This window comes from Pimephales promelas, chromosome 2 (assembly GCF_988280905.1).
Source record: "Pimephales promelas chromosome 2, fPimPro1.hap1.1, whole genome shotgun sequence".
NCBI classification, from domain to species: Eukaryota; Metazoa; Chordata; class Actinopteri; order Cypriniformes; family Leuciscidae; genus Pimephales; species Pimephales promelas.
The window spans coordinates 26,890,899-26,907,971 of record NC_142770.1 but is presented as its reverse complement, the minus strand read 5'-3'; the positions used below and the strand labels follow the sequence as shown (position 1 = coordinate 26,907,971).

Here is a 17,073-nt window from a genome sequence, read left to right as displayed (position 1 = left end):
ACCTTTTTATTTGATGTTCGGCAGGATTCCAAGACTCCCAGTGGATGTAATGTTCAGCACTGTGGAGAGGGATGACGTTGTCATTGACTATGATGTGTACGTGAAGAGATTGAGGAATGACTTGAAAGAAGCTTTGATACTTGCTCAGAAGAATGCTGAGGCCAGTCAGCGACGCCAGGCAGACTTGTACAACAAGAGGGCTAAAGGTCGCAGTATTGAAGTTGGGGATCAAGTATTGCTTGCCAACAAGGGTGAGCGTGGTCGTAAGAAATTGGCAGATAAGTGGGAGTCCATTCCATATACAGTCGTTGCCTTTAATCCTCAATGTCACACCTACCGAATCTGCAACACCCACACTGGTCAGGAAAAGACTGTTCATAGAAACTTGCTCCTCCAAGCAAACTTTCTGCCTATCGAGTTTGAGGAAATTGAACCCTCATTCAGTGGAGGCACTGAATCAGTTGATGATTGCAGTGAAGTAGTTTTGAGCAATGCTCTAACACCCATGTCTGAATACAGCAACGCTGATCGAACTGCCAGCTGGGTAGCAGGGGCTGTGGCTCCAAATGCTGACTTGGGCAGGACATCCTCTAAGAGAGAGAGTTTCCCTCCAGTAGCAGTGGATCCTGATTCTGCTCAATCTGTGCTTTCAACAACTATGGATGATTCTTTCGGATGTGATAATGTTTCTGAACGTTCAAGTAATGGAGGATTGATACATGATACAGTGACATCAGCTCCAGTGGGAGGTTCATTTGACGATATACAGTCCTCTGATCCTGTGGCTTCGCCTCCTAATCAGGTGGTTACTCAAGTCAGAACCAGGTTTGGCAGGCTTGTGAATCCTGTGAACAGATTAATCCAGAACATGACCCAAAAAATGACTATGACCAGTTCAGTTAATGGAGTTGCAGGGTCTTTATTGTCATAAAATGGATTGAACAGTCACATGAGTAGTATGGGAGTGTTTCCTTTGAGCCTATTCAAAATCTCCCACTGAGTTGGCAGAGCCGTAATTCACAATTTAGAAAAAGAAAGTAACTGTCACATAGACGCTTAAGTAGTGGTGTTTGGGGCACCCTATTTACAAGTGTTCCCTTTGTTGGTCTGATCAGCCTGCTTGGGTCACTTTCCCTGTGGTTTGGGAAGCATATGTTGCTGTTTCAAGTGTGTTGAGAGTCAATTGTTGATTCTGTGTGTAGCTTTTTGAACGGCTACTTATCCATATTGAACTAGTTTTGTGAAGTTCAGCGGGGAGTATGTAGCTGGTTTAAAAAAAATTGTGAAATATAATTAAGATTGTTAGTGAACTTCATCAAAACTTAACTATTTTTGTTTTCGTATTTTGTGTGAGTTGTAATCCGATAAAATGTACATAGTTCTAGTGGGAACCAATTATGCAGAATACTGTTGTATATGGGGCACATATTGGTGACGCAACGATAGCTCGTGCGATGTGCGATCAGCGCCATATTTAGAAGCACATTTTCCGCTGACGGGGTCGGGTGTGCTCTCTCTCGCTCATCTGACGAGCGTTCTGGTAAGAACATTTTGAAGTATATTTAACTATGTAATCGACTTATTTCATGAGATAAACAATGTTTAAGTGAAATGTGATGTCATGAAATTGAATGTAGTTAATTTCTTGAGTGTTTTACCGAGACTGGTTTTGCTTACTAGCTTTCTCTGTGCTGTATGAGCTGTATGAGACTGAGAGGGAGAGACGTGTATCCCACGGAAAAAAGAGTATTAATTGTGCTCTGTATTTCTGCAGGTATGTTAAACTGTTTATTGTGTTTTATGTTGAGAAATGTTTGAAATGTGTTTGATACATACAAAAAAGTGAGGTCTGTATGCAAAAGTGATGTGATTGTGCAATTAACCTGTGTTTTGTGTAATTTAACCCTAAATTTGACATTTTTCTCCATTTAATGTGTTTACTTCTGCAAGTAAGTGGTGAAGACATTATGTTTTCCCTTTTATATTATTTTGTATGTCATTTAAGGGTGACCTATATGCTTTGTGGCGTACTGTATTTTGTGATTTTATTTAATTTTATTATTTGCCCTATGTTTTGTAACTATTAGCTGATTAAATTAACATCTAGAGAAGCACATTTTCCGCTGACGGGGTCGGGTGTGCTCTCTCTCGCTCATCTGACGAGCGTTCTGCTTTCTCTGTGCTGTATGAGCTGTATGAGACTGAGAGGGAGAGACGTGTATCCCACGGAAAAAAGAGTATTAATTGTGCTCTGTATTTCTGCAGAATAAAGATCCTGAGACCTCTTCAATCGGCGTTGTCTTCATTGAATAGAAAATAAACACAACCAGAGTAAAACTGCTACATGTATACAAGTGTCACTGTTATATGTCAACTGCTTATTTTGTTGCCATTAATAAATCAATTTACTGTCATTGTCTCCATATTAAACTTTATTCACAGCGTCGTTTTATGGAGAAAAAAAAACATTTATTTTGCTTTTGTACAGAAACACAAATTGTGTAAACAAAGTAAGACAAGCTTTGCAAATCTCCACAGAACAGCCTGTCACAACACATTGCCACGTTTAGGCCTAGTAGCTCTTATTAAATCACTGTGGACTGTGAACAATAATGTAGAATAAAAACATCTTGCCACAGTTACTGTAGGCCTACTAGCTCTAATAAAACTACTGTGAGGTGGGAACAATGATGTAACATAAAACTCCAGAGCTAAGAAAATTGATGCAACATATAAAACAACAATCCTCAATATCAAAAATATTCATAACATGATATAACAGACAAGTAAGGATTAATGGCAAGAAGAAAAGCAGCATTTACTCTTCGTGTGCCAGCTCTTTCATGACATTTACGACACCAGAAAAGGCCAGTGACTCTGTGAATGTTGATCGAAAAATTATCTGCTCGACACTTCAAACACATTGAGGAAGTCTGAAGCCACACAGTAGTGCAGGATCTGCATCCAACCAAACTTCCGCAGCATGCCGCAAATACTGGATCGTTTATGATTCCTGCCAGCGTAAGAAATAAATATTAGAGGTCTGAAAACACAATACAAGATATACTAAATGAAGAATGAAAAATATTTTTCCAATTGAATGTCAGACAGCGTTTCAAAAAGCATCCTTTATATAATAAAGGCGGTCCTATATAAGAGTCCATGTATGAGATAAGTTTTAACAAAAAAATAACAAATTCTGTCTACAGATGCTCCAAGCACACCCCGTACCACTTAATATCACAGATGTAAATTCCTGAATTATGCTTAAGGAATGGCTTTGCTTTTATGTATTGTTTTCCTTAATCTCAACTGGCTACACAAAGAACACAAGGAGCAGGACACTTAAGATTTTAAATGACTACATCATAAATTCCAGCAAACAACAACAATATGTTTTTCAGGGTGAACACATAATTTTGTGTCTTCCTAAGGACAAGACTTACCTCTGCAAACCAGACAAGTGAATGTATCCCTAACATTCCTGGACTGTTCTTCAGTCAGTACCAATGTTGTGTTCCTGTTTCGATGGACCAGATCAGAGAGTCCCTGAATGGCAGTTGTCACCTCAGACAAACCCTGAGCAGCCAGGACAAGCTCCTCGATCTTCTCGAACACACTGTCCAGTCCAGCCTCATCATCTCTGTGTCTGTGAAAGACAAATGTCACATGCACATGTTAAATAATTAGAAACTGTTAATGTGTGCAGATGTCACGGGTGACAAAATCGCTTGGCGATCGGAACCCTCCTCAGAGTTGCAAGTTCCCTAGGGGAACGGATTGTGTGCAACACACCACTGCAGTTCCGGGCGTGATGGAACCATGCCCGCACTGATTAGCGCTAATGCCCTGCAGGTGCGAGAGAGAGAGGAGCGGCACTCACACAGGTTTCCTGTTTGACGAGTCAAGATAAACAAGATAAAAGGAGACAGACAGGAGGGAGAAAAGGGCGCTGGGCGGCGGGACGGCTGACAGAGAGAGGAGCGTGAGCGTGGGAATTTTGATTGTTTTTTGGTTTTGGCGGATCTGCATAAACTGTACTGTGAATGTAACGTCATGTCAAATAGTTCAGAATCAGATGAGGATGAAATGGATTGGATGATATCCAGATCTGCAAAAATGAAAAGGGCTATGAGAGAAAGAAATAGAAGGAAAAGTTGGTCGGAACATAGCGAGGCTGGTGAGGGAAGCATGAGCAAGAAACTGAGAGCTAACCAGTATGAGAAACAAAAAATGGGGAATGTAGAGTCAGCACAAGAAAACGAATGGAAAGTTATAATTGAATTTAATCAGGATGGTGGACACTATCACCCAATCAAACTTACCAAGGCGATCGAGAAGGAGATTGGTAAAATTAAATTTGCAAGGTTTATGAATAATAAAAGAATACTGATTCATGCAACCAATAAACAACAACAAGAAAAAATTCTTAGTATGTCCTCACTACAAGGGGAAAGGATGAAGGCTCACATCCCTGGAGCAATGGCAAAGGTGAGAGGAGTTATCTCAGGAGTCCCATTGAGTATGTCAATGGACGACGTCAAAAAAGAGATACAGGGAGGCAAAATAGTTGAGGCTACACGGCTAAAAACTAAACGAGATGGAACATTAAAAGAAACATTATCTGTGGTAGTTCAATTCGAGAGAACCCTCCCGAAGGCAGTGCAAATGGGATATATGAATTACAGTGTGAGAGAGTATATTCCTAAACCTCTCAGATGTTACAAATGCCAGAGAATGGGGCACACAGCACAGCAGTGCAAAGGAAAGCTAAGGTGTGCTAGATGTGGAGGTCAGCACGAGTATGGTAAATGTGAAAAAGATGCAAAGATTAAATGCTGTAACTGTGGAGGAGAGCATAGTGCAGCCTTTGGAGGATGTGAAGTACAAAGAGAAGCCAGAGAAGCCCAGAAAGTTAGGTTTCTGAATAAGGTATCATATGCAGAAGCTCTAAAGAAAGTAAGAGAAACCAATCACAGAAATGACAGTAAAATGGTTCAAAGAAACACAACACCAAATATAGCTGCAAGCAGCCATTACCGGGGCCAAGCGCAAGAAGCGGCAACATATGCCAAAATGGCAAGGAGTGGCAGACCAACTGCAGCAAGGAGCAATTAAGGGCATTTTGAGAGAACTTTGGGCAAATGGCTAAAAAAATCACATAAACATTAACTTGTAAGATGATTTAATGGGTTATCACTTTCGAACAATAGGTGGCGCAGTTACGAAATAGATGTGATGTGGTCAGAGGGAGGTGACAATGACACATGCAAAGTTTGGTGTCAAAATGTGAAGGCATTGCAGAGATAAAGCCTAAATAGTAATTTTGGCAGCATGCCTAAACTTTGATGCTGTGGTATACGAAAACGGTTTTATCTATCATCGTGCAATTCATAACTTTTAGTCGGCACGGTCTGGAGATGATGCGATTAAATTTTCGTGAAAATCGGACAAACGGTCTAGGAGGAGTTCGAAAAAGAAGGCTTTTCAAAGAAATAAAGATGGCGGACAGGAAGTTTGGCTGATTATGCAAAACCTGATATCTATGTTTTCGGCATAACCCAAGGAATCTATTAAGATCAGTTTCATTGCAATAGGCAAATTTATTCAAAAGTTATTAGCGTTCTCAGAAATTAATTATAACTTTTGACCAACAGGTGGCGCTGTCTCAAAATCTTTTGAGTACCTTCAGGGCATGCTGCTTATGGCACACACTGAGTTTCGTAATGTTAGACCAAAGCATTTGTTTAGTATAGCATTGTATTTCACAAAACTGTATTGAAGTCAATGGGAATTTCACGTTTTGTTCTATTATAGCGCCACCAAGAGGCTCAGTCCCACAATTTTTTTTATGTGTCCTCAGAGTGACCCCATACATATGTGTGTCAATTTTGGTGCAAATATCTCAATTTACTTCCGAGTTATAAACATTTATATGAAAAAACACGTAAAAAATGACTGACACATGACTTTGTTTGAATTTTACTACCCCTTACTATCAATATTTACGCATTTGGGCATTAGCGTATAGTTAACAAGCTATGATTCCGTGTTTCTGGCGGTGGTTTCGTCTCGATCGGAACAGCGGTTTTGAAGATATCGCCAAGTGTTTTTTTCGCGCTAAATCGCTACGCTACGCCATCCGTGAGACGAAACCCGACATATTTGGTATCGTTGGACTCGGCAACGATTCAGGACCTCAAAAATATGACTCCCGTGAAAATAAGTGTACCACACCCAAAGTTATAAGCGTTTGAATAAAACAATTCACCACTAGGTGGCGCTGTTTCGAAACTTCTCAGGCTCCTTCAGGGCATCGTACTGATGACCCATAACGAGTTTCGTAACAATTTGTTCATGCGTTCAAAAAATACAGCATTTTAGCACATAATTCAAAATGGCCGACAGCCAAAATGGCCGATCTGGGAAAATTGGATATCGGTCGACTCGGCATGACGCCCTGAATCTAACGAGACCAAGTTTTTGATTTTTGGAGAAACCGTTCAGAAGTTACGAGCAAAAATAGCCATTTTTCATATCTCCGGACCACTAGGTGGCGCTGCGCCGAAACGCAGCACGTAGCCTCAGGTCATGCTTGTGATAACACGTACCAAGTTTGGTGTGAAAACGAGTAAGCGTTGCGGAGATACAACCTCACGTCTGTTTTCGCAAGCGCTACGTAAATTTTGTTTACGCGTTTATCGAAAACGGTTATTCGAATCATCTTGAATTCCATAACTTTTTGTCAGCACTGGCTGGAGATGATCCGGTGCGATTTTGGTGAAAATCGGACAAACCGTCTAGGACGAGTTCGCAAAAGTAGGTTTTTTGGAAAATTCAAAATGGCGGCCGTTTTTTTATGACGGAAAATGACGTCATAGGGTGCGATCGAATCGGCATGAGCTCAGGAACAAGAGGAAAAAAGAATTTTGTTGATAGGCCTTACGGTTCAAAAGTTATTAGCATAATAATAGTGAAACTTTGGACAGTTGGTGGCGCTAGAGGGAATGAGTTAGAGACACCAAAATTGGTGTATTTAAAGTTGGGACTGTCCTCTATCAGAATGTCAAACCAAAACAACTTTCCCGCAAACCGGTCTATGGGCTGCCATAGACGCCCAGTCGGAAGAAGAATAATAATAATAAATATAGCTGCAAGCAGCCATTACCGGGGCCAAGCGCAAGAAGCGGCAACATATGCCAAAATGGCAAGGAGTGGCAGACCAACTGCAGCAAGGAGCAATTAAGGGCATTTTGAGAGAACTTTGGGCAAATGGCTAAGAAAATCACATAAACATTAACTTATAAGATGATTTAATGGGTTATCACTTTCAAACAATAGGTGGCGCAGTTACAAAAGAGATGTGATGTGGTCAGAGTGAGGTGACAATGACACATGCAAAGTTTGGTGTCAAAATGTGAAGGCATTGCAGAGATAAAGCCTAAATAGTCATTTTGGCAGCATGCCTCAAATTTGATGCTGTGGTATACGAAAACGGTTTTGTCTATCGTCACGCAATCCATAACTTTTATTTGGCACTGTCTGGAGATGATACGATTCAATTTTCGTGAAAATCGGACAAACGGTCTAGGAGGAGTTCGAAAAAGAAGGTTTTTCAAAGAAATAAAGATGGCGGACAGGAAGTTTGGCTGATTATGGCAAACCTGATATCTATGTTTTCGGCATAACCCAAGGAATCTATTAAGATCAGTTTCATTGCAATAGGCAAATTTGTTCAAAAGTTATTAGCGTTCTCAGAAATTAATTATAACTTTTGACCAACAGGTGGCGCTGTCTCAAAATCTTTTGAGTACTTTCAGGGCATGCTGCTTATGGCACACACTGAGTTTCGTAATGTTAGACCAAAGTATTTGTTTAGTATAGCATTGTATTTCACAAAACTGTATTGAAGTCAATGGGAATTTCACGTTTTGTTCTATTATAGCGCCACCAAGAGGCATAGTCCCACAATTTTTTTTATGTGTCCTCAGAGTGACCCCATACATATGTGTGTCAATTTTGGTGAAAATATCTCAATTCGCTTCCGAGTTATAAACATTTATATGAAAAAACACGTAAAAAATGACTGACACATGACTTTGTTTGAATTTTACTACCCCTTACTATCAATATTTTCGCATTTGGGCATTAGCGTATAGTTAACAAGCTATGATTCCGTGTTTCTGGCGGTGGTTTCGTCTCGATCGGAACAGCGGTTTTGAAGATATCGCCAAGTGTTTTTTTCACGCTAAATCGCTACGCTACACCAACCGTAACACGAAACCCAGCATGTTTAGTATCGTTGGACTCGGCAACGATTCAGGAACTCAAAAAATGACTCCCGTGAAAATAAGTGTACCACACCCAAAGTTATAAGCGTTTGAAAAAAAAAATTCACCACTAGGTGGCGCTGTTTCGAAACTTCTCAGGCTTCTTCAGGGCATCGTACTGATGACCCATACCGAGTTTCGTAACAATTCGTTCATGCGTTCAAAAAATACAGCATTTTAGCACATAATTCAAAATGGCCGACAGCCAAAATGGCCGATCTGGGAAAATTGGATATCAGTCGACTCGGCATGATGCCCTGAATCTAACGAGATGAAGTTTATGATTTTTGGACAAACCGTTCAGAAGTTACGAGCAAAAATAGCCATTTTTCATATCTCCGGACCACTAGGTGGCGCTGCGCCGAAACGCTGCATGTAGCCTCAGGTCATGCTTGTGATGACATGTACCAAGTTTGGTCTGAATAGGATATAGCGTTGCGGAGATACAGCCTCACGTCTGTTTTTGCAAGCGCTACGTAAAATTAGTTTGCGCGTTTATCGAAAACGGTTCTTCGAATCATCTTGAATTCCATAACTTTTTGTCAGCACTGCCTGGAGATGATCCGGTGCGATTTTGTTGAAAATCGGACAAACCGTCTAGGACGAGTTCGCAAAAGTAGGTTTTTTGGAAAATTCAAAATGGCGGCCGTTTTTTTATGACGGAAAATGACGTCATAGGGTGCGATCGAATCGGCATGAGCTCAGGAACAAGAGGAAAAAAGAATTTTGTTGATAGGCCTTACGGTTCAAAAGTTATTAGCATAATAAAAGTGCAACTTTGGACAGTTGGTGGCGCTAGAGGGAATGAGTTAGAGACACCAAAATTAGTGTATTTAAAGTTGGGACTGTCCTCTATCAGAATGTCAAACCAAAACAACTTTCCCGCAAACCGGTCTATGGGCTGCCATAGACGCCCAGTCGGAAGAAGAATAATAATAATAATAATAATAATAATAATAAGAACCGGCACAGATACAATAGGTGCCTCCGCACCTTCGGTGCTTGGCCCCTAAATATAGCTGCAAGCAGCCATTACCGGGGCCAAGCGCAAGAAGCGGCAACATATGCCAAAATGGCAAGGAGTGGCAGACCAAGGAGCAATTAAGGGCATTTTTAGAGAACTTTGGGCAAATGGCTAAGAAAATCACATAAACATTAACTTATAATATGATTTAATGGGTTATCACTTTCGAACAATAGGTGGCGCAGTTACAAAATAGATGTGATGTGGTCAGAGTGAGGTGACAATGACACATGCAAAGTTTGGTGTCAAAATGTGAAGGCATTGCAGAGATAAAGCCTAAATAGTCATTTTGGCAGCATGCCTCAAATTTGATGCTGTGGTATACGAAAACGGTTTTGTCTATCGTCACGCAATCCATAACTTTTATTTGGCACTGTCTGGAGATGATACGATTCAATTTTCGTGAAAATCGGACAAACGGTCTAGGAGGAGTTCGAAAAAGAATGTTTTTCAAAGAAATAAAGATGGCGGACAGGAAGTTTGGCTGATTATGCAAAACCTGATATCTATGTTTTCGGCATAACCCAAGTAATCTATTAAGATCAGTTTCATTGCAATAGGCAAATTTATTCAAAAGTTATTAGCGTTTTCAGAAATTAATTATGACTTTTGACCAACAGGTGGCGCTGTCTCAAAATCTTTTGAGTACCTTCAGGGCATGCTGCTTATGGCACACACTGAGTTTCGTAATGTTAGACCAAAGCATTTGTTTAGTATAGCATTTTATTTCACAAAACTGTATTGAAGTCAATGGGAATTTCACGTTTTGTTCTATTATAGCGCCACCAAGAGGCTCAGTCCCACAATTTTTTTTATGTGTCCTCAGAGTGACCCCATACATATGTGTGTCAATTTTGGTGAAAATATCTCAATTCGCTTCCGAGTTATAAACATTTATATGAAAAAACACGTAAAAAATGACTGACACATGACTTTGTTTGAATTTTACTACCCCTTACTATCAATATTTTCGCATTTGGGCATTTGCATTTAGTTAACAAGCTATGATTCCGTGTTGCTGGCGGTGGTTTCGTCTCGATCGGAACAGCGGTTTTGAAGATATCGCCAAGTGTTTTTTTCGCGCTAAATCGCTACGCTACGCCATCCGTGAGACGAAACCCGACATATTTGGTATCGTTGGACTCGGCAACGATTCAGGACCTCAAAAATATAACTCCCGTGAAAATAAGTGTACCACACCCAAAGTTATAAGCGTTTGAATAAAACAATTCACCACTAGGTGGCGCTGTTTCGAAACTTCTCAGGCTCCTTCAGGGCATCGTACTGATGACCCATACCGAGTTTCGTAACAATTCGTTCATGCGTTCAAAAAATACAGCATTTTAGCACATAATTCAAAATGGCCGACAGCCAAAATGGCCGATCTGGGAAAATTGGATATCGGTCGACTCGGCATGACGCCCTGAATCTAACGAGACCAAGTTTTTGATTTTTGGAGAAATCGTTCAGAAGTTATGAGCAAAAATAGCCATTTTTCATATCTCCGGACCACTAGGTGGCGCTGCGCCGAAACGCAGCATGTAGCCTCAGGTCATGCTTGTGATGACACGTACCAAGTTTGGTCTGAAAACGAGTAAGCGTTGCGGAGATACCGCCTCACGTCTGTTTTCGCAAGCGCTACGTAAAATTTGTTTGCGCGTTTATCGAAAACGGTTATTCGAATCATCTTGAATTCCATAACTTTTTGTCAGCACTGGCTGGAGATGATCCGGTGCGATTTTGGTGAAAATCGGACAAACCGTCTAGGACGAGTTCGCAAAAGTAGGTTTTTTAGAAAATTCAAAATGGCGGCCGTTTTTTTATGACGGAAAATGACGTCATAGGGTGCGATCGAATCGCCATGAGCTTAGGAACAAGAGGAAAAAAGAATTTTGTTGATAGGCCTTACGGTTCAAAAGTTATTAGCATAATAAAAGTGAAACTTTGGACAGTTGGTGGCGCTAGAGGGAATGAGTTAGAGACACCAAAATTGGTGTATTTAAAGTTGGGACTGTCCTCTATCAGAATGTCAAACCAAAACAACTTTCCCGCAAACCGGTCTATGGGCTGCCATAGACGCCCAGTCGGAAGAAGAATAATAATAATAATAATAATAATAAGAACCGGCACAGATACAATAGGTGCCTCCGCACCTTCGGTGCTTGGCCCCTAATAAATATAGCTGCAAGCAGCCATTACCGGGGCCAAGCGCAAGAAGCGGCAACATATGCCAAAATGGCAAGGAGTGGCAGACCAACTGCAGCAAGGAGCAATTAAGGGCATTTTGAGAGAACTTTGGGCAAATGGCTAAGAAAATCACATAAACATTAACTTATAAGATGATTTAATGGGTTATCACTTTCGAACAATAGGTGGCGCAGTTACGAAATAGATGTGATGTGGTCAGAGTGAGGTGACAATGACACATGCAAAGTTTGGTGTCAAAATGTGAAGGCATTGCAGAGATAAAGCCTAAATAGTAATTTTGGCAGCATGCCTAAACTTTGATGATGTGGTATACGAAAACGGTTTTGTCTATCATCGTGCAATTCATAACTTTTAGTCGGCACGGTCTGGAGATGATACCATTCAATTTTCGTGAAAATCGGACAAACGGTCTAGGAGGAGTTCGAAAAAGAAGGTTTTTCAAAGAAATAAAGATGGCGAACAGGAAGTTTGTCTGATTATGGAAAACCTGATATCTATGTTTTTGGCATAACCCAAGGAATCTATTAAGATCAGTTTCATTGCAATAGGCAAAGTTATTCAAAAGTTATTAGCGTTCTCAGAAATTAATTATAACTTTTGACCAACAGGTGGCGCTGTCTCAAAATCTTTTGAGTACCTTCAGGGCATGCTGCTTATGGCACACACTGAGTTTTGTAATATTACACCAATGCATTTGTTTAGTATAGCATTTTAATTCACAAAACTCTATTGAAGTCAATGGGAATTTCACGTTTTGTTCTATTATAGCGCCACCAAGAGGCTCAGTCCCACAATTTTTTTTATGTGTCCTCAGAGTGACCCCATACATATGTGTGTCAATTTTGGTGCAAATATCTCAATTTACTTCCGAGTTATAAACATTTATATGAAAAAACACGTAAAAAATGACTGACACATGACTTTGTTTGAATTTTACTACCCCTTACTATCATTATTTTCGCATTTGGGCATTAGCGTATAGTTAACAAGCTATGATTCCGTGTTTCTGGCGGTGGTTTCGTCTCGATCGGAACAGCGGTTTTGAAGATATCGCCAAGTGTTTTTTTCGCGCTAAATCGCTAGGCTACACCAACCGTAACACGAAACCCAGCATGTTTAGTATCGTTGGACTCGGCAACGATTCAGGAACTCAAAAAATGACTCCCGTGAAAATAAGTGTACCACACCCAAAGTTATAAGCGTTTGAAAAAAAAAATTCACCACTAGGTGGCGCTGTTTCGAAACTTCTCAGGCTTCTTCAGGGCATCGTACTGATGACCCATACCGATTTTCGTAACAATTCGTTCATGCGTTCAAAAAATACAGCATTTTAGCACATAATTCAAAATGGCCGACAGCCAAAATGGCCGATCTAGGAAAATTGGATATCAGTCGACTCGGCATGATGCCCTGAATCTAACGAGATGAAGTTTATGATTTTTGGACAAACCGTTCAGAAGTTACGAGCAAAAATAGCCATTTTTCATATCTCCGGACCACTAGGTGGCGCTGCGCCGAAACGCTGCATGTAGCCTCAGGTCATGCTTGTGATGACATGTACCAAGTTTGGTCTGAATAGGATGAAGCGTTGCGGAGATACAACCTCACGTCTGTTTTTGCAAGCGCTACGTAAAATTAGTTTGCGCGCTTATCGAAAACGGTTATTCGAATCATCTTGAATTCCATAACTTTTTGTCAGCACTGCCTGGAGATGATCCGGTGCGATTTTGGTGAAAATCGGACAAACCGTCTAGGACGAGTTTGCAAAAGTAGGTTTTTTAGAAAATTCAAAATGGCGGCCATTTTTTTATGACGGAAAATGACGTCATAGGGTGCGATCGAATCGCCATGAGCTCAGGAACAAGAGGAAAAAAGAATTTTGTTGATAGGCCTTACGGTTCAAAAGTTATTAGCATAATAAAAGTGAAACTTTGGACAGTTGGTGGCGCTAGAGGGAATGAGTTAGAGACACCAAAATTGGTGTATTTAAAGTTGGGACTGTCCTCTATCAGAATGTCAAACCAAAACAACTTTCCCGCAAACCGGTCTATGGGCTGCCATAGACGCCCAGTCGGAAGAAGAATAATAATAATAATAAATATAGCTGCAAGCAGCCATTACCGGGGCCAAGCGCAAGAAGCGGCAACATATGCCAAAATGGCAAGGAGTGGCAGACCAACTGCAGCAAGGAGCAATTAAGGGCATTTTGAGAGAACGTTGGGCAAATGGCTAAGAAAATCACATAAACATTAACTTATAAGATGATTTAATGGATTATCACTTTCGAACAATAGGTGGCGCAGTTACGAAATAGATGTGATGTGGTCAGAGTGAGGTGACAATGACACATGCAAAGTTTGGTGTCAAAATGTGAAGGCATGCAGAGATAAAGCCTAAATAGTAATTTTGGCAGCATGCCTAAATTTCGATGCTGTGGTATACGAAAACGGTTTTGTCTATCATCATGCAATTCATACCTTTTAGTCGGCACGGTCTGGAGATGATACGATTCAATTTTCGTGAAAATCGGACAAACGGTCTAGGAGGAGTTCGAAAAAGAAGGTTTTTCAAAGAAATAAAGATGGCGGACAGGAAGTTTGGCTGATTATGCAAAACCTGATATCTATGTTTTCGGCATAACCCAAGGAATCTATTAAGATAAGTTTCATTGCAATAGGCAAATTTATTCAAAAGTTATTAGCGTTCTCAGAAATTAATTATAACTTTTGACCAACAGGTGGCGCTGTCTCAAAATCTTTTGAGTACCTTCAGGGCATGCTGCTTATGGCACACACTGAGTTTTGTAATATTACACCAATGCATTTGTTTAGTATAGCATTTTATTTCACAAAACTCTATTGAAGTCAATGGGAATTTCACGTTTTGTTCTATTATAGCGCCACCAAGAGGCTCAGTCCCACAATTTTTTTTATGTGTCCTCAGAGTGACCCCATACATATGTGTGTCGATTTTGGTGCAAATATCTCAATTCACTTCCGAGTTATAAACATTTATATGAAAAAACACGTAAAAAATGACTGACACATGACTTTGTTTGAATTTTACTACCCCTTACTATCAATATTTTCGCATTTGGGCATTAGCGTATAGTTAACAAGCTATGATTCCGTGTTTCTGGCGGTGGTTTCGTCTCGATCGGAACAGCGGTTTTGAAGATATCGCCAAGTGTTTTTTTCGCGCTAAATCGCTATGCTACAAAAACCGTAACACGAAACCCAGCATGTTTAGTATCGTTGGACTCGGCAACGATTCAGGAACTCAAAAAGATGACTCCCGTGAAAATAAGTGTACCACACCCAAAGCTATAAGCGTTTGAAAAAAAAAATTCACCACTAGGTGGCGCTGTTTCGAAACTTCTCAGGCTCCTTCAGGGCATTGTACTGATGACCCATACCGAGTTTCGTAACAATTCGTTCATGCGTTCAAAAAATACAGCATTTTAGCACATAATTCAAAATGGCCGACAGCCAAAATGGCCGATCTGGGAAAATTGCATATCAGTCGACTCGGCATGATGCCCTGAATCTAACGAGATGAAGTTTATGATTTTTGGACAAACCGTTCAGAAGTTACGAGCAAAAATAGCCATTTTTCATATCTCCGGACCACTAGGTGGCGCTGCGCCGAAACGCTGCATGTAGCCTCAGGTCATGCTTGTGATAACATGTACCAAGTTTGGTCTGAATAGGATTAAGCGTTGCCGAGATACAGCCTCACGTCTGTTTTTGCAAGCGCTACGTAAAATTAGTTTGCGCGTTTATCGAAAACGGTTCTTCGAATCATCTTGAATTCCATAACTTTTTGTCAGCACTGCCTGGAGATGATCCGGTGCGATTTTGGTGAAAATCGGACAAACCGTCTAGGACGAGTTCGCAAAAGTAGGTTTTTTGGAAAATTCAAAATGGCGGCCGTTTTTTTATGACGGAAAATGACGTCATAGGGTGCGATCGAATCGGCATGAGCTCAGGAACAAGAAGAAAAAAGAATTTTGTTGATAGGCCTTACGGTTCAAAAGTTATTAGCATAATAAAAGTGCAACTTTGGACAGTTGGTGGCGCTAGAGGGAATGAGTTAGAGACACCAAAATTGGTGTATTTAAAGTTGGGACTGTCCTCTATCAGAATGTCAAACCAAAACAACTTTCCCGCAAACCGGTCTATGGGCTGTCATAGACGCCCAGTCGGAAGAATAATAATAATAATAATAATAAATATAGCTGCAAGCAGCCATTACCGGGGCCAAGCGCAAGAAGCAGCAACATATGCCAAAATGGCTAGGAGTGGCAGACCAACTGCAGCAAGGAGCAATTACGGGCATTTTGAGAGAACTTTTGGCAAATGGCTAAAAAAAAATCACATAAACATTACCTTATAAGATGATTTAATGGGTTATCACTTTCGAACAATAGGTGGCGCAGTTCCGAAATAGATGTGATGTGGTCAGAGTGAGGTGACAATGACACATGCAAAGTTTGGTGTCAAAATGTGAAGGCATTGCAGAGATAAAGCCTAAATAGTAATTTTGGCAGCATGCCTAAACTTTGATACTGTGGTATACCAAAACAGTTTTGTCTATCATCGTGCAATTCATAACTTTTAGTCGGCACGGTCTGGAGATGATACGATTAAATTTTCGTGAAAATTGGACAAACGGTCTAGGAGGACTTCGAAAAAGAATGTTTTTCAAAGAAATAAAGATGGCGGAAAGGAAGTTTGTCTGATTATGGAAAACCTGATATCTATGTTTTCGGCATAACCCAAGGAATCTATTAAGATCAGTTTCATTGCAATAGGCACATTTATTCAAACGTTATTAGCGTTTTCAGAAATTAATTATGACTTTTGACCAACAGGTGGCGCTGTCTCAAAATCTTTTGAGTACCTTCAGGGCATGCTGCTTATGGCACACACTGAGTTTTGTAATATTACACCAATGCATTTGTTTAGTATAGCATTTTATTTCACAAAACTCTATTGAAGTCAATGGGAATTTCACGTTTTGTTCTTTTATAACGCCACCAAGAGCCTCAGTCCCACAATTTTTTTCCTGTGTCTTCAGAGTGAGCCCATACATATGTGTGTCAATTTTGGTGAAAATATCTCAATTCGCTTCCGAGTTATAAACATTTATATGAAAAAACACGTAAAAAATGACTGACACATGACTTTTTTTGAATTTTACTACCCCTTACTATCAATATTTTCGCATTTGGGCATTAGCGTATAGTTAAGAAGCTATGATTCCGTGTTTCTGGCGGTGGTTTCGTCTCGAACGGAACAGCGGTTTTGAAGATATCGCCAAGTGTTTTTTTCGCGCTAAATCGCTATGCTACGCCATCCGTGAGACGAAACCCGACATATTTTGTATCGTTGGACTCGGCAACGATTCAGGACCTCAGAAAGATGACTCCCGTGAAAATAAGTGTACCACACCCAAAGTTATAAGCGTTTGAAAAAAAAAAATTCACCACTAGGTGGCGCTGTTTCGAAA

The 17,073-nt window shown here is 40.4% G+C and overlaps 1 protein-coding gene across 1 annotated transcript in view; it reads right to left on the bottom strand.

Moving 5' to 3' along the window:
• Positions 1-3,308: 3,308 nt before the first annotated feature.
• Positions 3,309-17,073, bottom strand: part of LOC120489757 (uncharacterized) — a 28,569-nt gene continuing 14,804 nt past the window's right edge. The window contains exons 5-6 of the mRNA XM_089132767.1: positions 3,447-3,649; positions 3,309-3,316 (exon numbers count right to left, since the gene is read on the bottom strand). Of these exons, the coding sequence (XP_088988893.1) occupies positions 3,309-3,316; positions 3,447-3,649 (211 nt within the window). The remainder of the gene's footprint in view (positions 3,317-3,446; positions 3,650-17,073) is intronic.